The sequence below is a fragment of the Pleurodeles waltl genome, chromosome 2_1 (genome assembly GCF_031143425.1).
Source record: "Pleurodeles waltl isolate 20211129_DDA chromosome 2_1, aPleWal1.hap1.20221129, whole genome shotgun sequence".
Lineage (NCBI taxonomy): Eukaryota > Metazoa > Chordata > Amphibia > Caudata > Salamandridae > Pleurodeles > Pleurodeles waltl.
The window spans coordinates 365371970-365394675 of NC_090438.1; the positions used below are offsets into that span (position 1 = coordinate 365371970).

At 41.7% G+C, this 22706-nt stretch overlaps 1 protein-coding gene across 2 annotated transcripts in view; it reads right to left on the reverse strand.

The window, feature by feature from the left end:
• Positions 1–22706, reverse strand: part of HDX (highly divergent homeobox) — a 307184-nt gene that overhangs the window by 182143 nt on the left and 102335 nt on the right. The window contains exons 3-4 of one of the 2 annotated variants that reach the window (XM_069212603.1): positions 20392–20538; positions 6447–7547 (exon numbers count right to left, since the gene is read on the reverse strand). In XM_069212603.1, the coding sequence (XP_069068704.1) occupies positions 6447–7547; positions 20392–20538 (1248 nt within the window). The remainder of the gene's footprint in view (positions 1–6446; positions 7548–20391; positions 20539–22706) is intronic. The other variant, XM_069212610.1, reaches the window with a different exon arrangement.

Genomic DNA, 22706 nt, shown 5'->3' on the forward strand with positions numbered 1-22706 from the left:
CCTCAGTCCTGAAACAACCAGGCATGAAGGCTCCCATCTAGATCCTATCTCTAATAAATAAGAGGGACTCCAACATGAGGGAAGGTAAAGAAAAGAAAATAGAAAGAAGAGCAGCACAAGTGCATGCCTCCCTTTCCCTGGCGGGCTTGTCATAAACAAAAACATTTTCCCCATTTCTAACAAGCCTGCCTCATAAACAAGAAGGCTGCTGAATACTGGGACAAACCACATAATCAAAATCAATTTCTATAAAAATGGGAAATCTCTCAGAGGTTTCTCAACAGAAGAGAAGGCAGCACCACTAAACTGTTACAACGCTAACAAGAAAATCAAGCCAACGTCATTTAAGTACAATAACAGGGCTACACGACCATTGAAGTTTCTGATATCTAAGCTGTCAGGAGTGAGAAGTTCGTACTCCCTGATGATAGACCTGTGTTAAAGGAATGCTGTATGGTAATGTGAGGCATTAACAGTAGACAGCATGGGAATTGATATTTATATGCGAGGAAGCAAAACAATGTAGAGTATTATAGATGTAGCTTAATGGTGAGGTGACAGTTTCACTGTCAAACCAGACCTAAAAATCCATCCTGATTACTGACTGCCCTCCTCCTGTCTGTGCTTCTGCCAGAGACAAACATAATGAATTAACTAATTATCTAAGACACTAATAGGTTTGCAATGTCCTGTGTGTGTCCCTGGAAGTTAAAGCTCATGCAGCTGGATTAAAAAAAAAATGATCACAGCTGCATGGATAGCATGCATGTTTCCGAGGAAGTACACAACTTCTGTCCAATCAAAATATGTACACCTGGCTCCCAATAAGTGCGCAGAGCCAAAGCCTCTCTCCAGTGATGCATACATAATTGTCTGGAAACAGCTGTGCGGTCAAGAAAGACTGTAAAAATGAGGTGTAAGAATACAGAACATAATAAAAAGTTATCAGTAAAATATAGCATAGGGACGTTCAAAGAAATGAAGGAAGACCCTTGTGTGATTCCCCCACAAAGAGTCATGGCGAACCAAAGTGTCTAGACAGAGAAGGAAATAATTAAAATATTCAAAAGGCGCACAAACAACCTTTATGTTATATTGTACGTTCAAATGTAGATGCCACACGGTACATGCCTATACAGAGTCATGTGTAACGTGCCGGTTACTGGTTGACATTTGGTAGGATAATACACTGGGTTAATGACCAAGTGTAAAGATACGAGTTTCCCCTTCAGATTACAGGTTCTAATCCCAGTCAGAAAACTACAGGTAAATGCACATGCTGCAGACATCATCTTAAGGGCGACAGCAAGAGCTGCAGACACTGTAATGTATATGCCAGTTTTCTCATCAGGCACTAGATAAATGCATCCACTATAATAGTCTATGTTAGAAATAGGGTTTCTGGTTGGCTAGGTTATACATCTGAGGCCGGTGGGATCCACCACTCTAGTCAGGGTGAGTAAACTACAGACCAAAGATAACCTGTGCTCAACCCCGGTAGCTTGGCACAGAGCGGTCAGGCTTATCCCAGAGGCAAGGGGTAAAGCGTTTAAAGTATAGTATATATATCACAAACACCAAAACAACAGTATTCATAGATACTGTGCGCACTATGCAAAGTCTGAGTCAGTGCTTATTACCTAGGTTATACGAGCATCAAACTGTCATACATCAAAACATCAGGGCATGAAACGCAGCAGGTAAGTTGTATACATGTTAATCACCAGGCAACCCCAAGTATTACCAAAAACACATGCGCCACAATAATGTCAGTATTGAGCTTATACAGGATCACCATGATCCAAATCCCAGGTATGGGCCCAGTAGTTAAAAAGTAACACCAGGTTGGTGTCTGGCTTGCATCGAACATCAACTACCACATTGTTTCCAAAAGAACAATTGTAGGCTGCAAGGGCGTCTGTGAACCTACCACACAAGGTACAGTAATCTCAAATATCTCACACTCTGAGTGCGGAAAGGCATGGGCCAACTGGGAGGTCTCGCCCCACTACATAACAATGCTCCTGGTGCCCCTCAAGGTGCGCTTCCCAGGGGAAAAGGGGGGTGGGGCAGGATGGCACCCAGCCTCTGCCGAAGTCTGTGGGGGGACCCCAATGGTTACCCTCACATGCAGGGAAGACAGGTGAAGCCGCTGCGAGTATGCAGCGCAGCTGCGTTCAAACATGCCACCTTCCTCCTTGGTGGCTTGCTGGCTCACGATCATTCTGCCTAAATGGCGCCAGCTGGACAGAACGCCAGGGAGGACTTGGCTGCTGCACTTGTCCTGCCAAACGAGCGCAGCTCAACATGCTGTGTACACCAGCGGGGCGGCAGGAGCAAGTCATCAGAGGACCGACCTGCCTCAGGTATGGAAGCTGGTCTTGATGCCACGGCTACCCTTGGCACTGGGGGAAGCAGGGGAAACTGCCTGGTGAAGAGGGTTAACCACTCTAGAGAACGCCGCACTCCTGATCGGCCCCAAATGAAGTACCCTTCCTACACCAGCCATACAAACCAGGGGGAAAAATAAATTTGCTCACCATGCGCTACACCAATGCAGCACCAGTACCAACAAATAGCACTTTCACAGAAGTTATGATTGCAGGACCAGGGGCAGCTAATGCACCACAGTCATCCCAAGCTGGCCCCTGGGAAAACACTGAAGAGAACACGAGGCAGGCAGCGGTGTACAGGGCGGTCAGAACAATAATACCCTTAATGGAAGCTCCTCCTGTCAGTCCAGCAGTGCCTGTGTAGTCCAGAGTCAGGGAACAGGCTGGCAACAGGGCACACAGTACAGCAGTCCAGATGAGTCCTTTTATGCAGTCCTTCAGACAGAGGTTCAGTCCCAGCTCCAAAACTGCTCTAAAAACATGGGGCTACTACCCCTGTACTTATGCTCAAAATGTCTATGATCTAGGGGGCACTTCAAAGGAACTTTAGAAGTGCACAACACCTCCTCTCAACACCAGCCATGGCGCCAAACATCAGTAGGGGGTACAAAAAAAAGCCATTTGTGTGAGAGGCAGGTCTATTCAAATGTAAATGTACCCCACCACCCAAACTCCCAGCCCAGGAAAACCATTCAGTATGCAGATGTAATCCTGTTACACCCCCTCCCCCTCTCCACCCACTTTGTTTCCTCCTTGTTCCCCCTTGTTGTGCCAATTTGTCTTCTCCTTCTTTTCTCCCCTCTTTTCATTGAGCGTTATCTCTGCTTTATTTCGCCCTATTACTTTCTCTTCCTTTCCTCTCTTCCCTTTCTCATCTCTCCTTTCCTCCCCCTTCCCTCTCGCTACTTTCTACTTTGGACCTCTTCTCCTCTCCTTGCTTCCCCCCCTTTTCGCTCTCTTTCCACTCTGAGGCTCCGCGCGGCCGCTAGGAACTACTTTTCCCAGCAACCCCGGAGCTCCAGCAGTGCAACACGGCTCGCAGCGGTGATTAGGCACTTATGGCCCACACCTGGAACTCAGGCCTGCGGCGGTGATGAAGGATTTCCAACGCGCCCTTAATAAAAGACCGGCTCTCCCTGGGCCATTCCACCAAGCGGTCGAGGGAGAGGACGGTATAGGCAAACAGTAAGCGCCCCCTTTGATGTAGTGAGTGACTCTTCGGACCACACGCAGCACAGATAAGATTATGTCTGGGTTCATGTGCAATTTATATCTCTATGCACTGTTCGTTTTGGCTGGCGCGAGTTATTCATTACTCATTATTTGTTTATTAGAGATGCTCTCTCTTTTATTGAACCATGATCTGTAAAGATCTTTCTACACTCCACCACCTACCCACTTCTGAGGACAGTACTGGTGCCGATTAGGGCACCTTCCTCCGCTCTGGCTTTCATTGATAGGCGCAGGCATAGATGTGGGCTACCCTATCTTGTGTCTTCTCCTTATCTTTGCTACTTGTTTTCATCCTTAGTGTTTGACTATAAGGGGACACTCCCCCTCCTGGATACGAAAGGCTAGTAGTCTCTAGGGATAGGGTAAGAATTCCTCCTCGTTGTTAGTGGTAGAATTGTCTTCCACTTATATACTGTGCATGAGTAATTTTCTTCTTGTCACGTGTTTGTGTGGTTTGCTGTGCAGTGTTGTGTTTCACCTTTGTTTTAATTGCCTCTCTGTTTTACATTCCTTAGGCCTCCTAAAGGTAATTCCTTGGATAAGGTAGGCCCATTATCTTATTATTTTCACTCTCCATTATTTTGTAGTAGGCTCTTTCACTCCAGTGTGAGTCTTAGGGATCCGAGGCCCTGATGAATGCCCTGAGACCTTCTTTGGCTCATTATTAATGGAAGAAACATGTTGGCAACCGAATTTTAGATAGGTGACCCTGTGAGTCCTTGTTCTCACAGAGGTGTCCCACTTTTTGTTTTTAACCACACCAAACAGACACCATTATTAAATTGTAACTTTGCACTGGTGACTGGTTAGGTGTTTTTATTTTCCCTAGGTTAGCTGGATCCCAACTTTTTCCAGACCAAGAATTAATTTACACACTTCCTCCTGTTCTTTTAACAGTGAGGTTGAATCCGCCCAGGTGGCATTGCCCTACCTGGGTGGGACTAGGTGGTCAAATGATGAAGCATGACACTATATAGTGTGTGAGACTACCTAGTCCGTAAAAGGAAATTCCCCCTGTTTTTTCAACACTCCAGAGCGTCACACTGACCTCCTTTTTCTAGTAAGGACTTCGAGCAGCGGGGAGCATAAGCATGCCCCTTACTCACGCACTTTGATTTATTAGTGAACCCCATACTTCTTTGTGTTATTTCTGGATACATACATAGGGAGCCTAGTACGGTTGAGTTCCTCCTAACCATTTTCCGCTCCCTCACTCTCTCCGTGTGTTACGACACCTCCACCCTCCCCTTGTGATGGCTGTCTGGAAAGTATGCGCAAAGCCCAGCTGTCACTCTACCCCAGACATGGATTGGAGTCAGGCTGCAAAGCACAAGAGTCATAAGCACAGTGAAATGCCCACTTTCTAAAAGTGGCATTTCCACAATAGTAATAAAAAAATCTACCAACACCAATAAGCAGGATTTCTTACTACCATCCCAAACATACTAAACATGCCCACACTACTCCTCATAGATCAGATGTTACCACTTAGACATATATAAGGGAATTCTTAATGCAAACCTATGAGAGGGGCAGCACTCACAGCAGTGAGAAACCAAATAGGCTGTTTGACACCACTAGGGCAGGCCACACAAAGGCACGTCCTACCTTTTACCTACACAGCACCCTGCCCATGGGGCTATCTAGGGCCTACCTTAGGGGTCACCCATATGTAGTAAAAGGGAGTTCCATGTTTGGCAAGTCATTTTTGATGCTAAGCCAATCTGGCAGTAAACTGCATATACAGGTCCTGCAGTTTGAAAGGCTACTTCTGTGGGTGGCGCAAGCTGCATTGCAGGCCCACTAGTAGCATTTTATGTACAGGCCTTTGGTATACGGGATACCATTGTACAAGGGACTTATAGGTAAATAGAATGTGCCAAACAGGTGTAAGCCAATCATACTAAGCTTAAAAGAGACAGCACATACACTTTAGCACTGATCAACTGTGATAAAGAGTCCAAAGGCCAACAAAAGAGGGTCAGAAAAACTTGGAGGAAGGCAAAATGTATGGGGATGACCCTGTAAAAAGGGCAAGGTCCTACAGTCTGTATGTAAACTGTCTTCTAAAGGACCAAATCCTGCTCACTCTTAGAAGTTCACTTGCACTTTGAGATCAAGCTCATTAGAGTAATGGATTTGAAAATGGATACTCAAATGCTCCCAGAGTACACCAGTGTCACAAGGAAGGCAACCAGCATATCTCAAACTCCCTCAGAGTATTTTTACATTAAAAAAGGTATGTATTATTTTAGCATCATGTGCCTGTGCCAGCCTATCAAACTCATTCACAGAATAGGTGTCCCAAGTGAATTTCTTGACAGGACAAGCACATTTCAGTAGCATTTTATCATCTGGACAAGAAGAAATTTTTAGAACTTCGACACCCTGCCTGTAATTGTAAAAATAAAATTATACACATTCCAGGAGAAAAGGTGCCTTTAATGTAACAAAGTAATTCGCCCGAAGTGTGATTCTGATTTAACATGATGACACTGAATGCAGTTACGAAAATGATGGGTACAATGTAAAACCTACCACTCAGAAAAAAAGAAATATGGTTGATTTTCTTCTTGAACTTGGATGAAAAAGATTCAGTGAAAACATGGTACATGTAAATCAGCTGGATAGCAAACGGATACATTTCCATAGCTGGAACCCAAAGACTCTCATGAAATATACTGGTTATCGTTACACCTGCATACACATTTTGATCTCTATTAACTACTTGTAGTGCCATGTGTACTTAACAAGTTTACTTTGCAATTCACTCATTCAACACTGAAAGAGAACAATTTATTAAATAAAATAGCAAATTACCTGGTAATTGTTTTGGTTCTGAGACAACCTCTGTTGATTTGATGCTGCATATTGAGGAGAAAAGTTACTCTTTGAAATATTGGAACTGTTGTACATAGTGTTTTTCATTTGATATGAGGCACCAGAAGACAAGTGATAGTCCCGATTAGGATACATAATTTTTTCTGGTACTTCACGTCCTTTCCCCAATTGTGCATTAGAGCTTAAAGTTCTTCCTGGCAAAGAAGGGTTGTGTTTGTGTTCTATTCGAGGAGAATTACCATATTCATTAAAATAACATTGTGTTTGTGCTCCCAGGGATGCCAGCTCCTCCTCTCTTGCATATTCATCATCTAGGTCTCCTGTTTCCATTGCAATAGATAAGCAATTGCCTTCTGATGAACGAGGCTTCAGGACAGTTCTTTCGCCATAGGATCTCTGGGAATGATCGGTAGCTGCTAATGAAAACACTTCTCGAATTTCCAGATTGTGTGTGGCAGTATCCCTCACGCTGCCCCTCAGACCCGATTGATTATGTGATCCAAGGCTTGAGTTCATATTTTCAGGTCGGTAAGACCTGTGACTAACAGGCTCACTTTTAAAGTGTCTGGGCCAAACTGCTGACTTTTGAGGTACAACCATTTCCATTGACTGTCCCAAAGGACTACCATAGTGTTTCTTAGAGTACATGGAGTTTGCTGGATTTTGAACACTTGAATGTCTCGACAAAACAGGTTTTTCGTCATGTAAAAGCAAGGCATTTTTAGAAAAAGATGTTTGTCTTTGTATGTTCATGTGCTGCTTTTGAAATTCCGTTTCATTCCTTCCAATCGGCCTTAAAACAGCATTTTTATGCATTTCTGTCACTGGAGTACTCGTCAGCTGGGTAGAGCCATGTCTGGTGGAAGAGTGATTCGGACTGTAGACCCCTGTCAAGATCACATCACTGTTAGAAGATGTCTGAGGAGGCTGCTGGCTTTGTGATCGAGAAACAGCAGGCACATTTCTAACCACTACTTCTGGAGGCCAAGTGGCAGCACTGGAAACAGTCCCTTGTGTAGATCCTTCAGAATCCCCAGTAACTTTGTTATTCATTTTTCTTCTTTTATTCCCAACCCAAGTCTGCAAAGAAATAAAATTTACATTCAAGTTTTATATTAGAGCAAGAGACCATAAAAAAGAGAAAGAAAGCATTGTCACTTTATATACATACTTTTGAACTTTCATCAACCGAATCTGATGCTATATAATAAGTCATGCTACATATATATGACAAAGTGGGGCACACAAACAAGGGAATCCCTTGATTCATTATTTCAACTGGCATTATTCATTGATGTCCTAAACTCATGAGCTTTATTACCTAAACGTTACCATAATACTGTGGTCCTGCTCTGTCCGCTGCTTTAGAGTGCAGTGGTATATTGAATCCCAGGAGGGAAGAGGTATGTCCATATAACATAGGAGGTTAGACCACTGCAATAATATTGTGCGACACATTCAGTAATTACTTTATATACACATGATCAAAAAATGAATTAGATGATCATAGTAATTTCTTTCAATGTATGTGATTAAGGAATTCATTAAGCAATCCAAATACATGTAAGATAAAATGCTACAAACACTGAGAACATTCACAAAGTAAGATGCAGTAGTGGATATTAGGGCAATGTTGTGACTGTAAGAGAAACCATATAAATAACCACAAAATAACAATAAAAACAAATGTATATATTGTTATGTCAAAAGACTGTCCACAGTAATATAAGGGGACCACTTCCAGCATTTTCAAAACAGAACAAAACAGTACAAAAAACAATCTTAAAGCAAACAAAGATAATGCATACATAACTTAAATAACGGTTGCCAAAGGGGAGTAAGTCTCAGGGTAACTATCCAAAGTAGCCTCTCTGGCCCCATAGAGCTCCATCATAGCATTTTTTAGTCGAGTTCTAAACTTTACAGGACAACCCCTATAGACTTTATTAGAGTAGTCCTGATGCTGAGGATACAGGATGAAAAGATGCCCAAAGATACTCCGGTTACTGTGCGCCTGACAGGTGTGCATTTGTGGTGAGTCCTTGCTCCAAGGGTGATGTGGGGTCACTTTGGTCAAAGAGGTCAGGGTCCCACAAAGCTCTCTTCGAGACAGTAGTTGGTCAGCCAATGCTGTGCCACAGGTCTCTTTACACCACAGTTGGGGAGAAATTCTTTGGTGGGGCTACTGTCCTTCTAGGGTGAAGAATCTGAGCTTTGATGGCACTCCCGGGTCCAGAAGGCTCAGGAGCAACTTTTGGCCGTCAAGGGTAGATCACTTTGGACTCCTGGGAGCAGGTAGCGGCAAAACATCTGCGGTGGCTACCAACTTGTTGGTTTGGGCATCTGTAGCTATTCTATCTCTGGAGCAGGTACCAGGAAATCAGCCAAATGACCCTTAAAGTGACTGTTTTCATCTAGGGTTGTGAATCAATTTGTCCTAAGGCCAAAAGCTAAGAACTCTCTTTGTGCACTTTCCAGGGAAGCTGGGCAGTCCTATCTTCAAATCCAATGTGATCTGAGGGGCAGGGTGCCAGGGGTGTTATATTTATCCCAGGAAAGTGCCCTGAGGGGATCATGCGGTCAACTAGCCAATCGGCTGCTAGGTACCCTCCCTTCTGGTGATGTGTTTCCTGTAATGTATGGCATGTGACTATATTTGAGTGCACTATTCTAGCCACTCTCAAGTTGTCGGCACCCCTCTTCGGTCGTCGGGAGCTTGCTAGCCCACTCTAGAGGTGTGGCTACCTGAGGGCTACAGGCCCATGGGAAAATGGGTTTGGCCACTGGATTTCCGTCTCTGTCCCTGTCTTGTCTACAAAAACAAAAGGCAATTTCTTGGGAGTCTTATCACCATTTGCCCTTCAAAGGTGGCTTCCCCTCTGAAGCTCGCCTTTTGGACTAATACGTGAGTGGCCTCTCAGGGAGAGTAGGTCACACCTTGTTCTGCAGCAACTGCCTTTGTTCCTAAACCTTGGAGTCATTCACATGTCTCCACAGTTGGGCTGAAACCTGTCTGTGGCCCAGGGCCTTTGTGAGGGTGCCATATACTAGGGGGCTTATATGTACGTCAGCACTTGCCAACCGGATATAGCCAATCAACATATTCTTTGTAAGGGGTCAAAATACTGGCACTGAACTCTAGTTAACAGACCTCAGGGCATTCTCAAAGAGTTGAAAAACCAGCAGCGTCAGTCCAAAAATGTAGGGGTGAACATGCAAAAAGAGGAATTTCCTCACAGGAGAAATCCGTGTGGCTGAAACCAAATTCTGTTTAATGAGCGTCTTGTTAGTTATTTAGGATATCCTTTATCAAAAGTCGTTTGGATAAGATGTCAGCATGATGAAAATAATCAGCCTTGTTGGAACAATTCTGGCGAATCCTATAAAAACTGCTGAATGGGAGATTATCAAAAAAAATGACATAAAGTCATAGCTCTTGTAATACAGAGAACTATTTTGATCAACTGGTTTTCTACATAGGGTTGTTGCAAGGCATTTATCGTCACAGTAAACCACAGTATCTAAAAGATTAATGGAGACCTTGCTTTTGGCCATATTAAAATGAATAACCATTGTGCATAAGTTAAGCCACAGGAAACAATCTTCCAACGAAGATCGTGGGACTGTACATATGCAAAAAATGTAATTCATGTATGTACCTGTTCCACATCATACTGTGTTCAAAAAATTGGTTGTTCGCATACAAAAATCTTTCTTCAAACTGAGACATATATAATATGGCTGTCTCTGGAGCAAAGGAAAAGCCGATAGCAGTCCCTTTTGTTTGAAAAAACTACTCATTGTTAAAGACAACAACATTTTTCTTTGTCTCAATTTTGGCTAATGATACAATGAATTCTGGTAAAAACGAATGTGGTCTGTTTTTTTTTTTTTCAGCTACAGCTCATTTGATCTCTAATGCCTCCCCCTGAGGAATGCTGGTATAGAGCGACATGATATCTTGTGTGATACCCCACTGATTGTCACTATCAAAGGGAAAACCATCAACTTTTGTTACAAAATCAATGATATCTCATATGAATAACCTGTCTTGTGGAACAAAAGGACGAAGAAAGGCGTCCACATATTTTGGGATCATTTCCAAAAGAGACTCACACCCCAATATGACATGTGTTCCTGGTGGACTGGATGGATCTTTGTGCACTTTTGGGAGACAGGACCAAAGTCCTGTATGAAAGGTTTTTCGGAAACTGAAATTCATTGGATCCTAAAGATCCGTTGTCGTAGCCGTCTTTGGAGGATTTTAAATAGATTTTCTATTATTTCAGGTGTAGGATCATGAAAAACTTTGTGGTAGTACTGCTGATCATAGATTTGCCAAGAGCCTTCCTCTAGATATTGCTTCCTGTTTCAAATAACTATAGCACCACCTTTCCCAGCCGATTTTATAATTATGGAGTTGTTCTTCTTTAGATCATTTAGTGCCTGCTTATGAGCACATGCAAACTAACTTTGTCATTTTTGTCTTCAAGTTGTTTAATAGCATAAAGTATAATTTGTTAAAAAATAAATATTTTTATTAAGAGGACGGAAATCAGATTTTTCTTCGAAGGCCCGATGTTTCAGGATTAGTATTTACTTATTTGTTGGAAAAAAGACTTAAATTCGAATCTTTCAACCTGACAAAATCAGTTTTGGAAGATGGCACAAAAGAAAGTCCCCCTTCAAGCACATCAATATGTTCTTTAGTAAAAACATTGGACAAATTGATAATGGGAGATCCTGTGGGTTCTTGTAAGTTTGTAGTCACGAGCGCATCTCCCATGGCTGGTTGGGCTGTTAGAATCAGCCTCTCCCTCTACGTTTGTCTCTTCCTTAAAATGGCAGTCGCTATTGACATGGTGGAAACTGTTAATGTGAAATCCCTTCACCTGTGCCTTGCTCATTCCCAGCAGAAATGATGAAGAGTCAGAAACAGTGATGAACAGTTGTTTGGATCTTCCTTGGTATTGTCAAAGGACCCGCCAAACTTCTAGGTGTGAATAGAAATCGTCCTTCAAACATGGGGACGATGTCTCTAAATAAAGGTTCTTTTTGTGTTTATCAAGTTTTAACAGTGTCTGATTTGTAGTGAATTGTTTTAAGCTGTCAAGTTCTTTTTCAATCTTCTCATGGAGGGCCTTTCAATGGAGTGACAGTCACTTGGGACAAATGTCCGAGCTGCAAGTGTTATTGTCATAATAAATACAGAATCTAGGACTTCACCAGGCAAATAAGCAAAGCTGATTTTGCCTAGGTCTGCTAACTACTTTAAAACTGAAGAACGGAACCTTTCATCATTCTGCCACAAATACATTAAAGAAACCATGTTCGCAAGTTGCTTACATTATTAAGATGTTTCTTTTTTTCTGCCATTTTTATGTTTAGCTTCAAGTTCACATGCGTACGTGAGGCTGTCAGAATGTAGCCACCCCTAGAGCAACAGATGCTAAGGGTGCTGACACATTAACCTGTACCTCTGCACTCTCTCCATAAATAACAAATCAATTATTTCATGTAACAAGTCCAGCTGAAAACGTCAGACTGGTGATTTAGTCCTGGATACTATCTCATATTCATGGCAGCAACACCTTTACCTGGGTAAAATGACGAAAACCTTAAAGATTTGATCAGGTAATTTGCATGGATTCTTATTAGCTTCTTACACATGCCCAAATATATTTATTTTAACTCCCTCCATTCTGAATGTTTGACCTCTCTCCATAACAAATTTAACATTGTGGGAAATTCTCATCTCACCAGAAAAAAAAAAAAAGAAAAAAGAAAATCAATGCATGACCTTAAGATCCCTTTAAAAAATTAACAAACAAAACACAAATCAGTCTTTCTCTGGCTGTGACCAACCACTGTGGAACGCTCTACCAAAAGTCAACAAAAACCCGAGACTGATCATCTTCCTCAATGCAATCCCTCCTCATTCTTATGTGTCTATTTTTAGGAACAGATTGTCTAAGTCACGCTGATTCCTCTCAATCCTTAGTTAAAACTTCCAACTTTTTGACAAGGCCCAGTTGGACTTGAACAAGTGAGGCTTGCTGTCTTATGCAGAATGGACATGGTTTTGCAGTTCAGACCAGAACGCTACTTCTCAATCACAGCAGATCTGATTTCCATACGATTGATCCTATCCTATAACAGCACGACAAGCTAAACCAAAAAGGCAGCCTAACACAGCCCGAGATAGTTTCAGTGATCTGGAAGACTTATATTATGCTTTTCCGTTACATATTTGTCTGTTGTTTCTAACTCGTGTGGAATTTGTTGTGTTATGCAAATTGGTACTATGTCCACATTCCAATTATATATTTTCTTTATTTTTCAACATCTACTCATTACTTGTGTTATAGTTCCTATTAAATCCACCTAAATATCTCAAGGTCTACCTGGGTATTTTTGTTACTGTTGAGAATCAATTCCTTGCAGTACAATTCCCTCACAGAGTGTCAAATAATCCAAGCTTAGACTCTCTAATACAAATTTTAAACGAATAACTAAAACATCTAGGCAAGCCAATGAAGGTAACATTTAATCTCAATAACTAACTTGGAGTGCAGAAAACGACAGCTGCTGCAGCTTGCATTACTTTTAATATGTGATAAATGTCTATAGTTGTCCATAACCTATTATGCATTATTTTTAATATGCAGTGGAATAAGTGTCTGTGCTTAACCCTAAAATTCTATATTGCTTTATGAGTTACACAAGCTCCCATGCTTCACCATTATTAACATATTCACTCAAACAACGTTTTACATGCAAGGCAGGGTGCGAAATTCCAAGAATTTAGTCAGCGTCTGCTAACTAATAATAGACCCAGACACAACAGTAATGTTAGATGCCAAACGGTCATTGAGCTAACATTCAAAGCCTGCTTTGCACCATTCTGAAGAAAAGGTCAAACATGCTGTCTTTTTAATACAAAATAGACGTTACATTAACCAGTGATAAACAGTGTGAATACGTACATTAATGATACTGATAATATATACCAAAGGGAAAGCAGCAGCAAACTATTAATTTTAAATCAAACGAAACGGCAAATAAAACAAATTTTGGCAAAGCCAACAGGTCTGGATTATTATTTTTAGTTTTTATTGCAAGAGTAAGTGACAAAAAGGCCATCACCTGAACACGAGGGCCAAATGAATTAGATAAAAACTTTGAATTAAAAATAAACATTGCATACCATAGTAATAGGATGGTACAGGAGCTTTCCAGCAGGCTCACGTACTTAGACCATATATAGTAACCCGTTTAAGTTTTACTGAACATTAAAGCACAAGGTGGTATTATAGATGGAAAGAACTGTAACCTGAATACATAGTTTAAAAATACAAGAATGGCTTAAAATGATTTAAAAAAAGGAAAGGGGAAAAAAGCATTTTCACTGAAATGTACTTCTTTTAGGGTAGAAGTACACATAAGGCAGAATTCTGTCACTCGTAGTGAAGGACAGTCAATGACTGCAGTGGACTGACATTGTCCCATGTAGTATATATGCTGTGGTTGGCGGAAACAGAATGTGAATGACAGCTGAAAGTATGATCACCACTGAGAACCCCATGAAAATATGATTATCCACCCACTGGTATTTGGTGTGATCAATGGAAAAGCTTAAGGCTCTTTGGGTTCCTGCTGATGCAGTTTCTCCTCCTCTTCGATGAGCTAGGTGCAGCAAAGACTGTTGATGCATTGCCAAAAATAAGGAGTTACAATGTTTGGCAAAAAGGCCGCCCTGGTGCCCAGCACTAGTTTGTCTGGGGAAAAAGATGGTATAGGGCTTAGTCACCAACAGAATAGAGCTCACTCACACAATGAGCCAAAGGGATGGCAATAAAAAAGACAGTTTTAACAGTCAGCAGATGCATCACACATCTGTGCTTTGATCAAAGGGGTGTACATGAGGAAGATCAGGAGCAAACTAAGACCCCCACTGTGGCATCACAAATACTGTGGGAGAAAATGTGTCTCAAACCTTTAATAAATCGCATCACAACAGGTGCTTTAAACATCACAACAGGTGTTTTAAACAAGGGCGATTGGCCCTGCAATCACAAAAAGACAGAAAGGGCCAATAAATAATTTTCAATAGTGCCCACTGCAAGGCACTGCCAGGCCAAAGACAAAACAAACGATAAAATAACTGACAGTTTTGTTTGCAAATTGTCTGCTTTGCGAATGCCACACGAGGGCACTAATTTGTCCCAGGGCCCGACGTAAATGGACTTTGAGGACAGGTGGTTGGCAGCAAGGATGACATCCAAAACCTCAGGTGGTAGATTGAATGCAGCTGACTGGTGCTGTTCAGTCTACATGCATGGAGGTGTAGATTGTGCAGGTTTGGGTGTAGAGCCTTGCACTGCTGCTGTGACAGAAGGGCCTCTAGAAAAGGCAGCCTGATCGAATGACAGATGCTCATCCCAAAACCTCCAGGTACAACACACTTCTTGCCCAGTCAGGACCCACAAGGATGACTTGGGCCCAGTCGTTCCTGATCTTCTTCAGATGTTGTACCAGCACACGAAAAGGTGTAAAGGAGTACAGGTGTCCCGTGCCCACTGTAGCCTGAAGGCATCTCCTAGAGAGAATATCTTGTGAACTCCAACCCACATACATTTTGACACTGTACATTCTGGATGGTAGCATAAAGATCCAGCCAGGTTTTTCCCCACTGTTGGAAGATGCCCTTAGCCACTTTGGGGTGCATATGCCATTTTTGATCTGCCAGGCATTGCTGTATGAGCTTGTCCGTTCTGGCAGTTAAAGATCTCACCAGGTTGCCCTGCCACTCAGCCAACTGCAGAGGCACAGCATTGCTATTCACTGAACCCTATTCTGCCTGCCTGTTGCAGTACCACACGGTCGTGGTGTTGTCGGTGAGAACCTGCATTAACTTTTCCTTGATGGGCAGCAAGAAGGCCATAAATGCCAGGTGAATGACCTGCAGCTACAAACGGTTAATGTGAAGCTAGGTTTTTGCTGGATACCATAGTTCTCTGATCTTCATCTCTTCCACAGGACTTCCCCAACCCAACAGTGCAGCATCTGTCACATCTTGTTAAGGAAGTGAGAGGGGTCCGTCACTAGTTAGGTTGACGTACAGCAGCTACCACTCCAGATACTGTGCAGGCTTCTCCAATACCTGCATAACATCAAAAAGGCAGGAAGCGTGAGGCCAAGAAGCCTCAGAGCTGCTCATACCCAAATCCAGGACCGAGGCTGAAACATCGAGATCACAGTCCGAATGTGCTGGACTCGTTGAGGCGAAGGGGAGGTCCTGAAATGTACCGTGTCCAGGACAGAAAAGGAAGTCTTTTTGAAGGAGTGAAATGACACTCCAGCACACTGATCGAGAACCTGAAGGATGTCAGGATATGTGCCATCATCTGGATGTGGTCTGCGAATGACTGGAGGAAGAGTGTCTTCAACAGTTAGTTATCTACGTAAGGAAAAATTGATATATCCCCAAGCTTGAAGATGTGCAGCAACCACCACTGTGGAAACATCCAAGGGGTGTGCTGAAAACTTAAAATGCTCCTGGCCGACCCTGAACCACAGATGAAGTCAGTGAGATGGAGGTCTGACATATGTAAATACGAGTCCAATGTATGTCCAATGCTACCATCCAGTCAACTGGATCCAGGCAGACAGAATCTGGGCCAGTGAGAGCATTTTGAATTTGCTCTTCCACAGGAAGGTGTTCATATGGTGAAGTTCTAAAATAGGATGAAAGCCTCTGCCCTTCTTCAGCACAAGGAAATAGCAGTAGTAATAACATGTTCCCACTTCCCAGGCCGGCACCCTCACGATGGCTCTGTTGGCCAGTACAGCGTGCACCTCTTGCAGTAAAGTGGATAGGCACTCCTCTGAAAGGCACTCTGACGTGGGTTTTACGAAGATGAGGTTTATGAGAAAGTAATGGGACAGCATAACCCTGCTGTTCTGGAGGACCCAACCATGGAATGCTATCCTAGGACGAAATGTCTGATCCTTCCTCCCACAGGGTACCTCTGTGCTGCTAAGGGCAAACTAAAGCATCTTGGTGGCTGGTGAAAGGGGGGAGGGAGACTGAGAAAAATGCAGCTATACATGACATGCAAACCAATAAGGATATTTATCTTGACTTCAACATAAGGAAACTGTAGGTCAAGGACCCCAGATGATCTTCTAATCACTACAGCAAGTAAACTACTCTCCTCTGCTGGTGGTCCAAGAGGTGAAATCAACTCTGTATCAGGGGACGTATCAAGCCCACTGGCCTTCTTTAAGTCCGTATAGAAAGTATTATCATTGAAACGCGGCGGTAACCCATCTTCTTCATCACCATTGTCATCATAAGATGGTGGCAAAAGCTGGTCAAAATCACAAATAATATGGTGGAGACACTGAGGACAGCTCCCTCTTTTATCTAGGTCACCCTGTATGGGAACTAGGCACACTGGATTGGAGACAAACCACGACCTGGGTTGAGACGGATTTGGGTCGGGCATCAGACACTGGCATCGGAAAGTGATCGGCGTATGGTGACATCAGGACCAGAAGGAAAAGAAGGGTCCGTCACAAGTTTTAGACCCGGAAGGAAAATGGTACTAGAGTCAGAGCAGATCCTGCAGCATGTTCCAGGGTCTCAAATGGCACTAAGGCACATCCACTAGCTTTAACCCAACTGAATGCTCCTGCAGATCCTTAGGGCCCAAAGGCAAACCATTGATCGGACATGGACTCATCAAGGTGGTATCCGATTTGCAAAGTGTGAGGGACCTTTACCCTTTGTGAACCTTGGAAAAGGTTTCAGGGAGCGTTGGTAGTGGTAAACAGGACCACCGCCAACTCTCTGTGATGCTTTAAAAAATACAACAACAAAAAAATAAAAAAATAACTTTTTTTAATATAAAAAGCTAAAAAGCAGTCCAATTTCCTTTAAGGAAAACAGGCTGCATTAAAAAAATATATATATTTATTTAAACGCAAAGAGATGTATTGGGGGTGTGCTGTCCCTTGCAGTTCACCATCTGTGAGATTGGGGCCAATCGGTGGGGGAAAAGGGGTCACAAATTGCGGGCTGCTGATTGAATGTTAATTATGCAGGTCATTCTACAACCCACTGTGACTTGGTATTTTATGAACCAATCTATTTATACAAAGGTCTGTTTGTCTATTTGCAATATACTATTCCATTCGCTAAAAGTCGGTTCGCAATTTACGACCACCTTTTGCAAATGGAATAACCATACATCAAAAGCTATAATCCTTGGCAGCTAATTGAACTTAAGACAGGAAATTATAAAAGGAGCACTCAAAAAACAAAAGAATGTGATGCTGAAAATTAATTACATTACTTGGAGGAGGACATCAGCAAGTTATTTATTATTGAGTGGGAACGGAGTTGGTGTACAATTCAAGACGGCAGAATATCCACTAAATAAAGAAATAAGAGAAAATCTCAAGAGGAATTTGGGACCAATGCAAGAGACGTTTTAGCGAGGAAAAATAGCAAAACAATACATAGGGAAGTATGTACAGAGCTAAATAGAGAGTTTCTGAATTATGGAAATAACACAAAGGCAGGTGATTAAGACGGTTGCCATTTATGTGACCTATTTCTATACAGACAAGGTCATTCCATTACATTTTTTCCATATTTATTTTATTATGTGAACATGCCTCGCATAATTATGATCTCTGGAGTCAAAATCGGTTTCAAATATGACAGAAATATTTTCACTAATATACAAGCCCCAAAATACCACATCAACTCACAACATTTTAGTTCAAAGGTAAATCCAATATTGTCATTAAAAATAATCTAAAAAATTACATGTTCAGTTCATTTAGAAACTCTGCATATAACATTAATCACAGGTCCTTTAATAATGTAAACTGACACAATATCATCCTCGCCCCCCTTTTCACATCTATTTATGCCCAGGAGGAGAATGTGAGGCACATGCTGGGATTTTGAAAGACAGCGAGCGAGGACTCCACCGTCATACTGGTGGTGTCCCTCCCCCCAAGCGTATTACAATGTTCCCGCCAGGCTGACTGGCAGGGACAGTGCTACAATACTGGTCTTGGCTCAATTTAGGGAGCCGAGGTCAATATCGTAACACTACAGCACCATCGGAGTGTGCACTGTCTGTAAAGCAGACAGTGCACCTTCCGATGGTGCTGGGCATGGGCAGTGCAGGGCCTCTCCACCCCCCCCCCCCCTGCACTGTGTTTCCACCAGACTTTTCACAGCGGAGTCCCCACCATTAAAAGGCTGGCAGAAAGCTGAGTTGTAATCAGCCAGGCGGTACTGAGTTCAGCACCGCTGTGGCTGAGTACAACTCAGACCACCATCAGCCCTTCGGAAAACATATTCCTGGCTGGGACGGCGGTCTCCTGACAGGTCCGTCTACCAGGGTTGTAATGTGGCGGTCGGACTGCCTGGAGTGCAGTGGTCCAACTGTCTCCACAAGTGTGGCCCAGCATCTTCAAAAGAAAGAAAAAAAAAGAAAAAACTGTAAAGTAAAAAAATAGGTGTGTTGTCATTTAAGAGGGGGCAGGATGGACAAAGTAATGCATCTCCATGTTGGCCTTTGTTCTCAACCAGACATACAGTACATAGTGAAGCCAGGTCTGAAATCCCTTACTAAAGCATGCCCAACCGTTTTTTGATGTTGGAATAAAAATCTACCGTTTCCTACATGTACACAGACTGATGCAAGAACAATTTTTTTAAGCAAAACAAATGCATTATTAAAGGTTCGAAAACATTAACAAGCATTAACAAGAAACATCCAGAGGCTGAATGATACTTTAATCACACTACAGTAACTAAATGCAGACGCAAAATAATATTAAAAAGTAAGGAGTATTTCAGTGTGCCTTACTGCCTGGGAAGAGGCTTTTGCGCTAGCCAGACATTCATGCTCATGAAAACATGCCAACATATTTCTCAGAAGGAAGTACCATCACATTAAATATATTGTCTCACATTTCCACTAAAATCTTCTGAAAAAGAAATGTGGGAGCAGGGGCTTTTCAGGAATATTTTGAGCGCCTAAGCTGACCTTAGGCATGCAAAAACAGCCATCTTTAGGCTAAAATAGCAGATCATTAATCACTGCACGAGGATCTACTGACATGCAGCTACAACATTGGATAATGCCTAATTGACACTCTTGGCTTAAGGGTTACAGTGAAGTGAATAGGACAGCTGTTTGGAAACCATAAAGCTGAAGCTTTGGGTATGCACCTACAATTTGTACCTTTAACTTTACCACCAAAAAACAGACCACACGTTGCACACTGGGGTTGACAAAAAGTAAACATGTATTTTTCTTTTTTTTAAGAAGTGAAGAAGGGATATTTCGTCATGGAAAATATTTCCCAAGTGAATAATAAAAACGTAAGATTGCAGTCTCACCTCAACGCTGAACGGAAGTCAGTGTTCAGCTGATTTATGGTAAGGCATTTGCACAGAATTATATATATTTACATATGGATTTTAAGGACTCCCATGAAAGTATTACTAACAAAAATCTTCGGAGTAAGCCTGGGATTGATCAAATTGCACTTTTTGTGTCTCGCCCCATAAGACATCGTACAAAAAGGGAACTATTGGACAGTAAAGTATGTGCAGTGAAAACATGGCACTAATAATCAGAGGCAGTGATTGACAGTCCTATGGTACTAATAATCAGAGACAGTGATTGACACTCCTAAACAGACTGGCTAAAGGAGCAAACGCATTTTTGTCATGCATTATGCGGCGCCAGTGCAAGCGAATTCACAAGGGCATATGTAAAGTTCAAATGTACACAGCTCACTGCTAGCTTTAGAATTGTACCTTGAGGTTAACAACCCTTGTACTGCACTAACGAGAACGGAAATTCAATTGTTATAAATCTGTACTTACCCTGACTACACTGAAGTCCAGCTTAGTTTCTTGTGCACATTGTAATATGAGCTGAAAGCAAGTTTTACTCTGATTTGTCATTCCATTGTCATAATAACGTTGCAATATCCTTTGTTGTTCTACAGAAAATACAGAACGAAGATTCATCTAAAAACAAAAGAAGATACTCAGAAAGTTGGAAAATAACTTTTGTAAATGTTTGTTTCTAAAGTGAGCTGAACAGAACCACTGTAAACCGAAATCGTTACTGTTCTCTAAATCATTTTTCACTAGTGAAACTTGATCTTTTTACCTATTATTCCCCAAATGCAGAAAGGTGCGACCTTTATAGTTCCTAAATGTAACATCCCATGTAAATTACACGTATATAGAATAAACTATAACAACTTTCTAGTCGATGTACACACTGTGCATAGCGACTGCAAAATCCACTTTTGTTTGAGCTATAAGAGAAAAATACATGAAAGACACTCAGTCACATATAATGGTTGGCACATTAGCTTGGGCAAAACAATGCACCATAAGTAAAAAATTACAAACACAAAAAGCACACACGGTAAATGAATAATATATATTCTATTCAAACAGACATCTTACAAAAAAAATAACTAAGAACATTCCGAAACTGACCCGTCTTGTCCTCCACTTCTGCAACGTTTCTGACATTAAGATTAAGAAATTCAGTCACAAAAGTTTAAAGTCACAGTGTAGAACCAACTACCTTGATAAGACACCATTCTTTGACAGCTTCCTGCTCATATTTTTCTGAACAATTATCGGGCCAACTCTGATCACAGGGGATTTCACCATTAATGCCGACAGGGGACCCTTTTTTGGGGGAATCAGTGAAGAAACATTTGACATTGTATTTGTAAACAGAATTAAACAATATTACCCCCCCAGTCCCTTCTCTTACGATAAGATGTGAAGGTCGAATTTTCTACTCCTCGCAGTAAAGTACACAGAGAAGAAACCTAGGGCAAATTAATAGTATAAAAAAATATGGATCTCTTGGATAGCCTTGCCACACATCTCTGAAAGCATGTTTCACTACCCACGGATACAAAGTCTTTAGATGAATAGTCATTCAAAATCATCAAGGCCCAAAACTAACTTTGAAAAAAAACTGAAGGGCAAAACTCACTAACTCGCATCTGGCAACATATCTACCTTTATATCAGAATAGGAGAAAGTAACGTACGTCTGGCAAGGACAAACTACTTGGGTTTCAAGAGCAGAGGGACTAAATTTACATTCAGAGATAATTTAAGTTTGTAATGTCTTTTAACATACAACAAACGGCAGTGTTGTGCCAGATGTAGCCTTTTTTACTTGCTGTATCCATTATGACTCCGCTAGTAAACAGAAAACATGTACACAACTACAATCTACTATTTGATCAAAAGTTCACACTTGTTTGCTTCAAAATCATAAATTCGTTTGTGGACTATTCTACTAAATACCCAAAATAAAATAATGAGATGAGACTTAGAAAATAATTCAAATTTTGATTAAATAAAATATGTTCATATTTGGCTGACTGAACCCTTCCTGTAGGACGTTGAGCCCTATTGCCCCAATGCTTCATGTCAAATAAGAGAACTTCCTTAGAACATTAGCAGGGCAATTAATTCACCAGTGCTAAAAGAAACAAAACATATAAAAATCTCGTTTTATTACTGCCCTCGAGACAACCTCTTTGGCTAATCCGAATGTTTCTGAGAGTACAACTGTCTGCAGATGGCACTATCATTGTGAGAACCATGGCCTGTTTGTACCCTTCCTCTGCATTCTTGTATATCACAGGATGACTTTATACTGAAAAAACAGGGTGAATGCTCATCCCGAAAGGAATCGGGGGTCAATGTGTTTATGACAAATAACAATGCCTCTGTTTGAAATATTGATATATCTAATCATACATTCAGAAAACGGTACATTATGTTGTCTGTTTCTATGTACGAAAGCCCTGAGTAAACAATGGGGTTACATTTGTGATAATCATTGCACCCCAGCTGTCCCCAGCCCTCTGCCCCACCCCCGAATGATTTACCTGTTGGTAAAGCACAGAAAAAAAGACAAAACATGTACATTTGGTATGTTAAACACAGGTTCACCAAAGCCTGCCTCATTTCCAAGTGAATCACTGCACTAGGTAAACACCTCACCTAATTGGAATTGGGACATAAACAACCTACTGACATTTGACCTTCTGTTATAAAGCATTACAACCATAAATGGCATTCAGAAAGAAGAAAAAAATAAATGTTAAGAGCACCTTTTTTTTTTTTTAAACATCCACTGAAATCCATTGA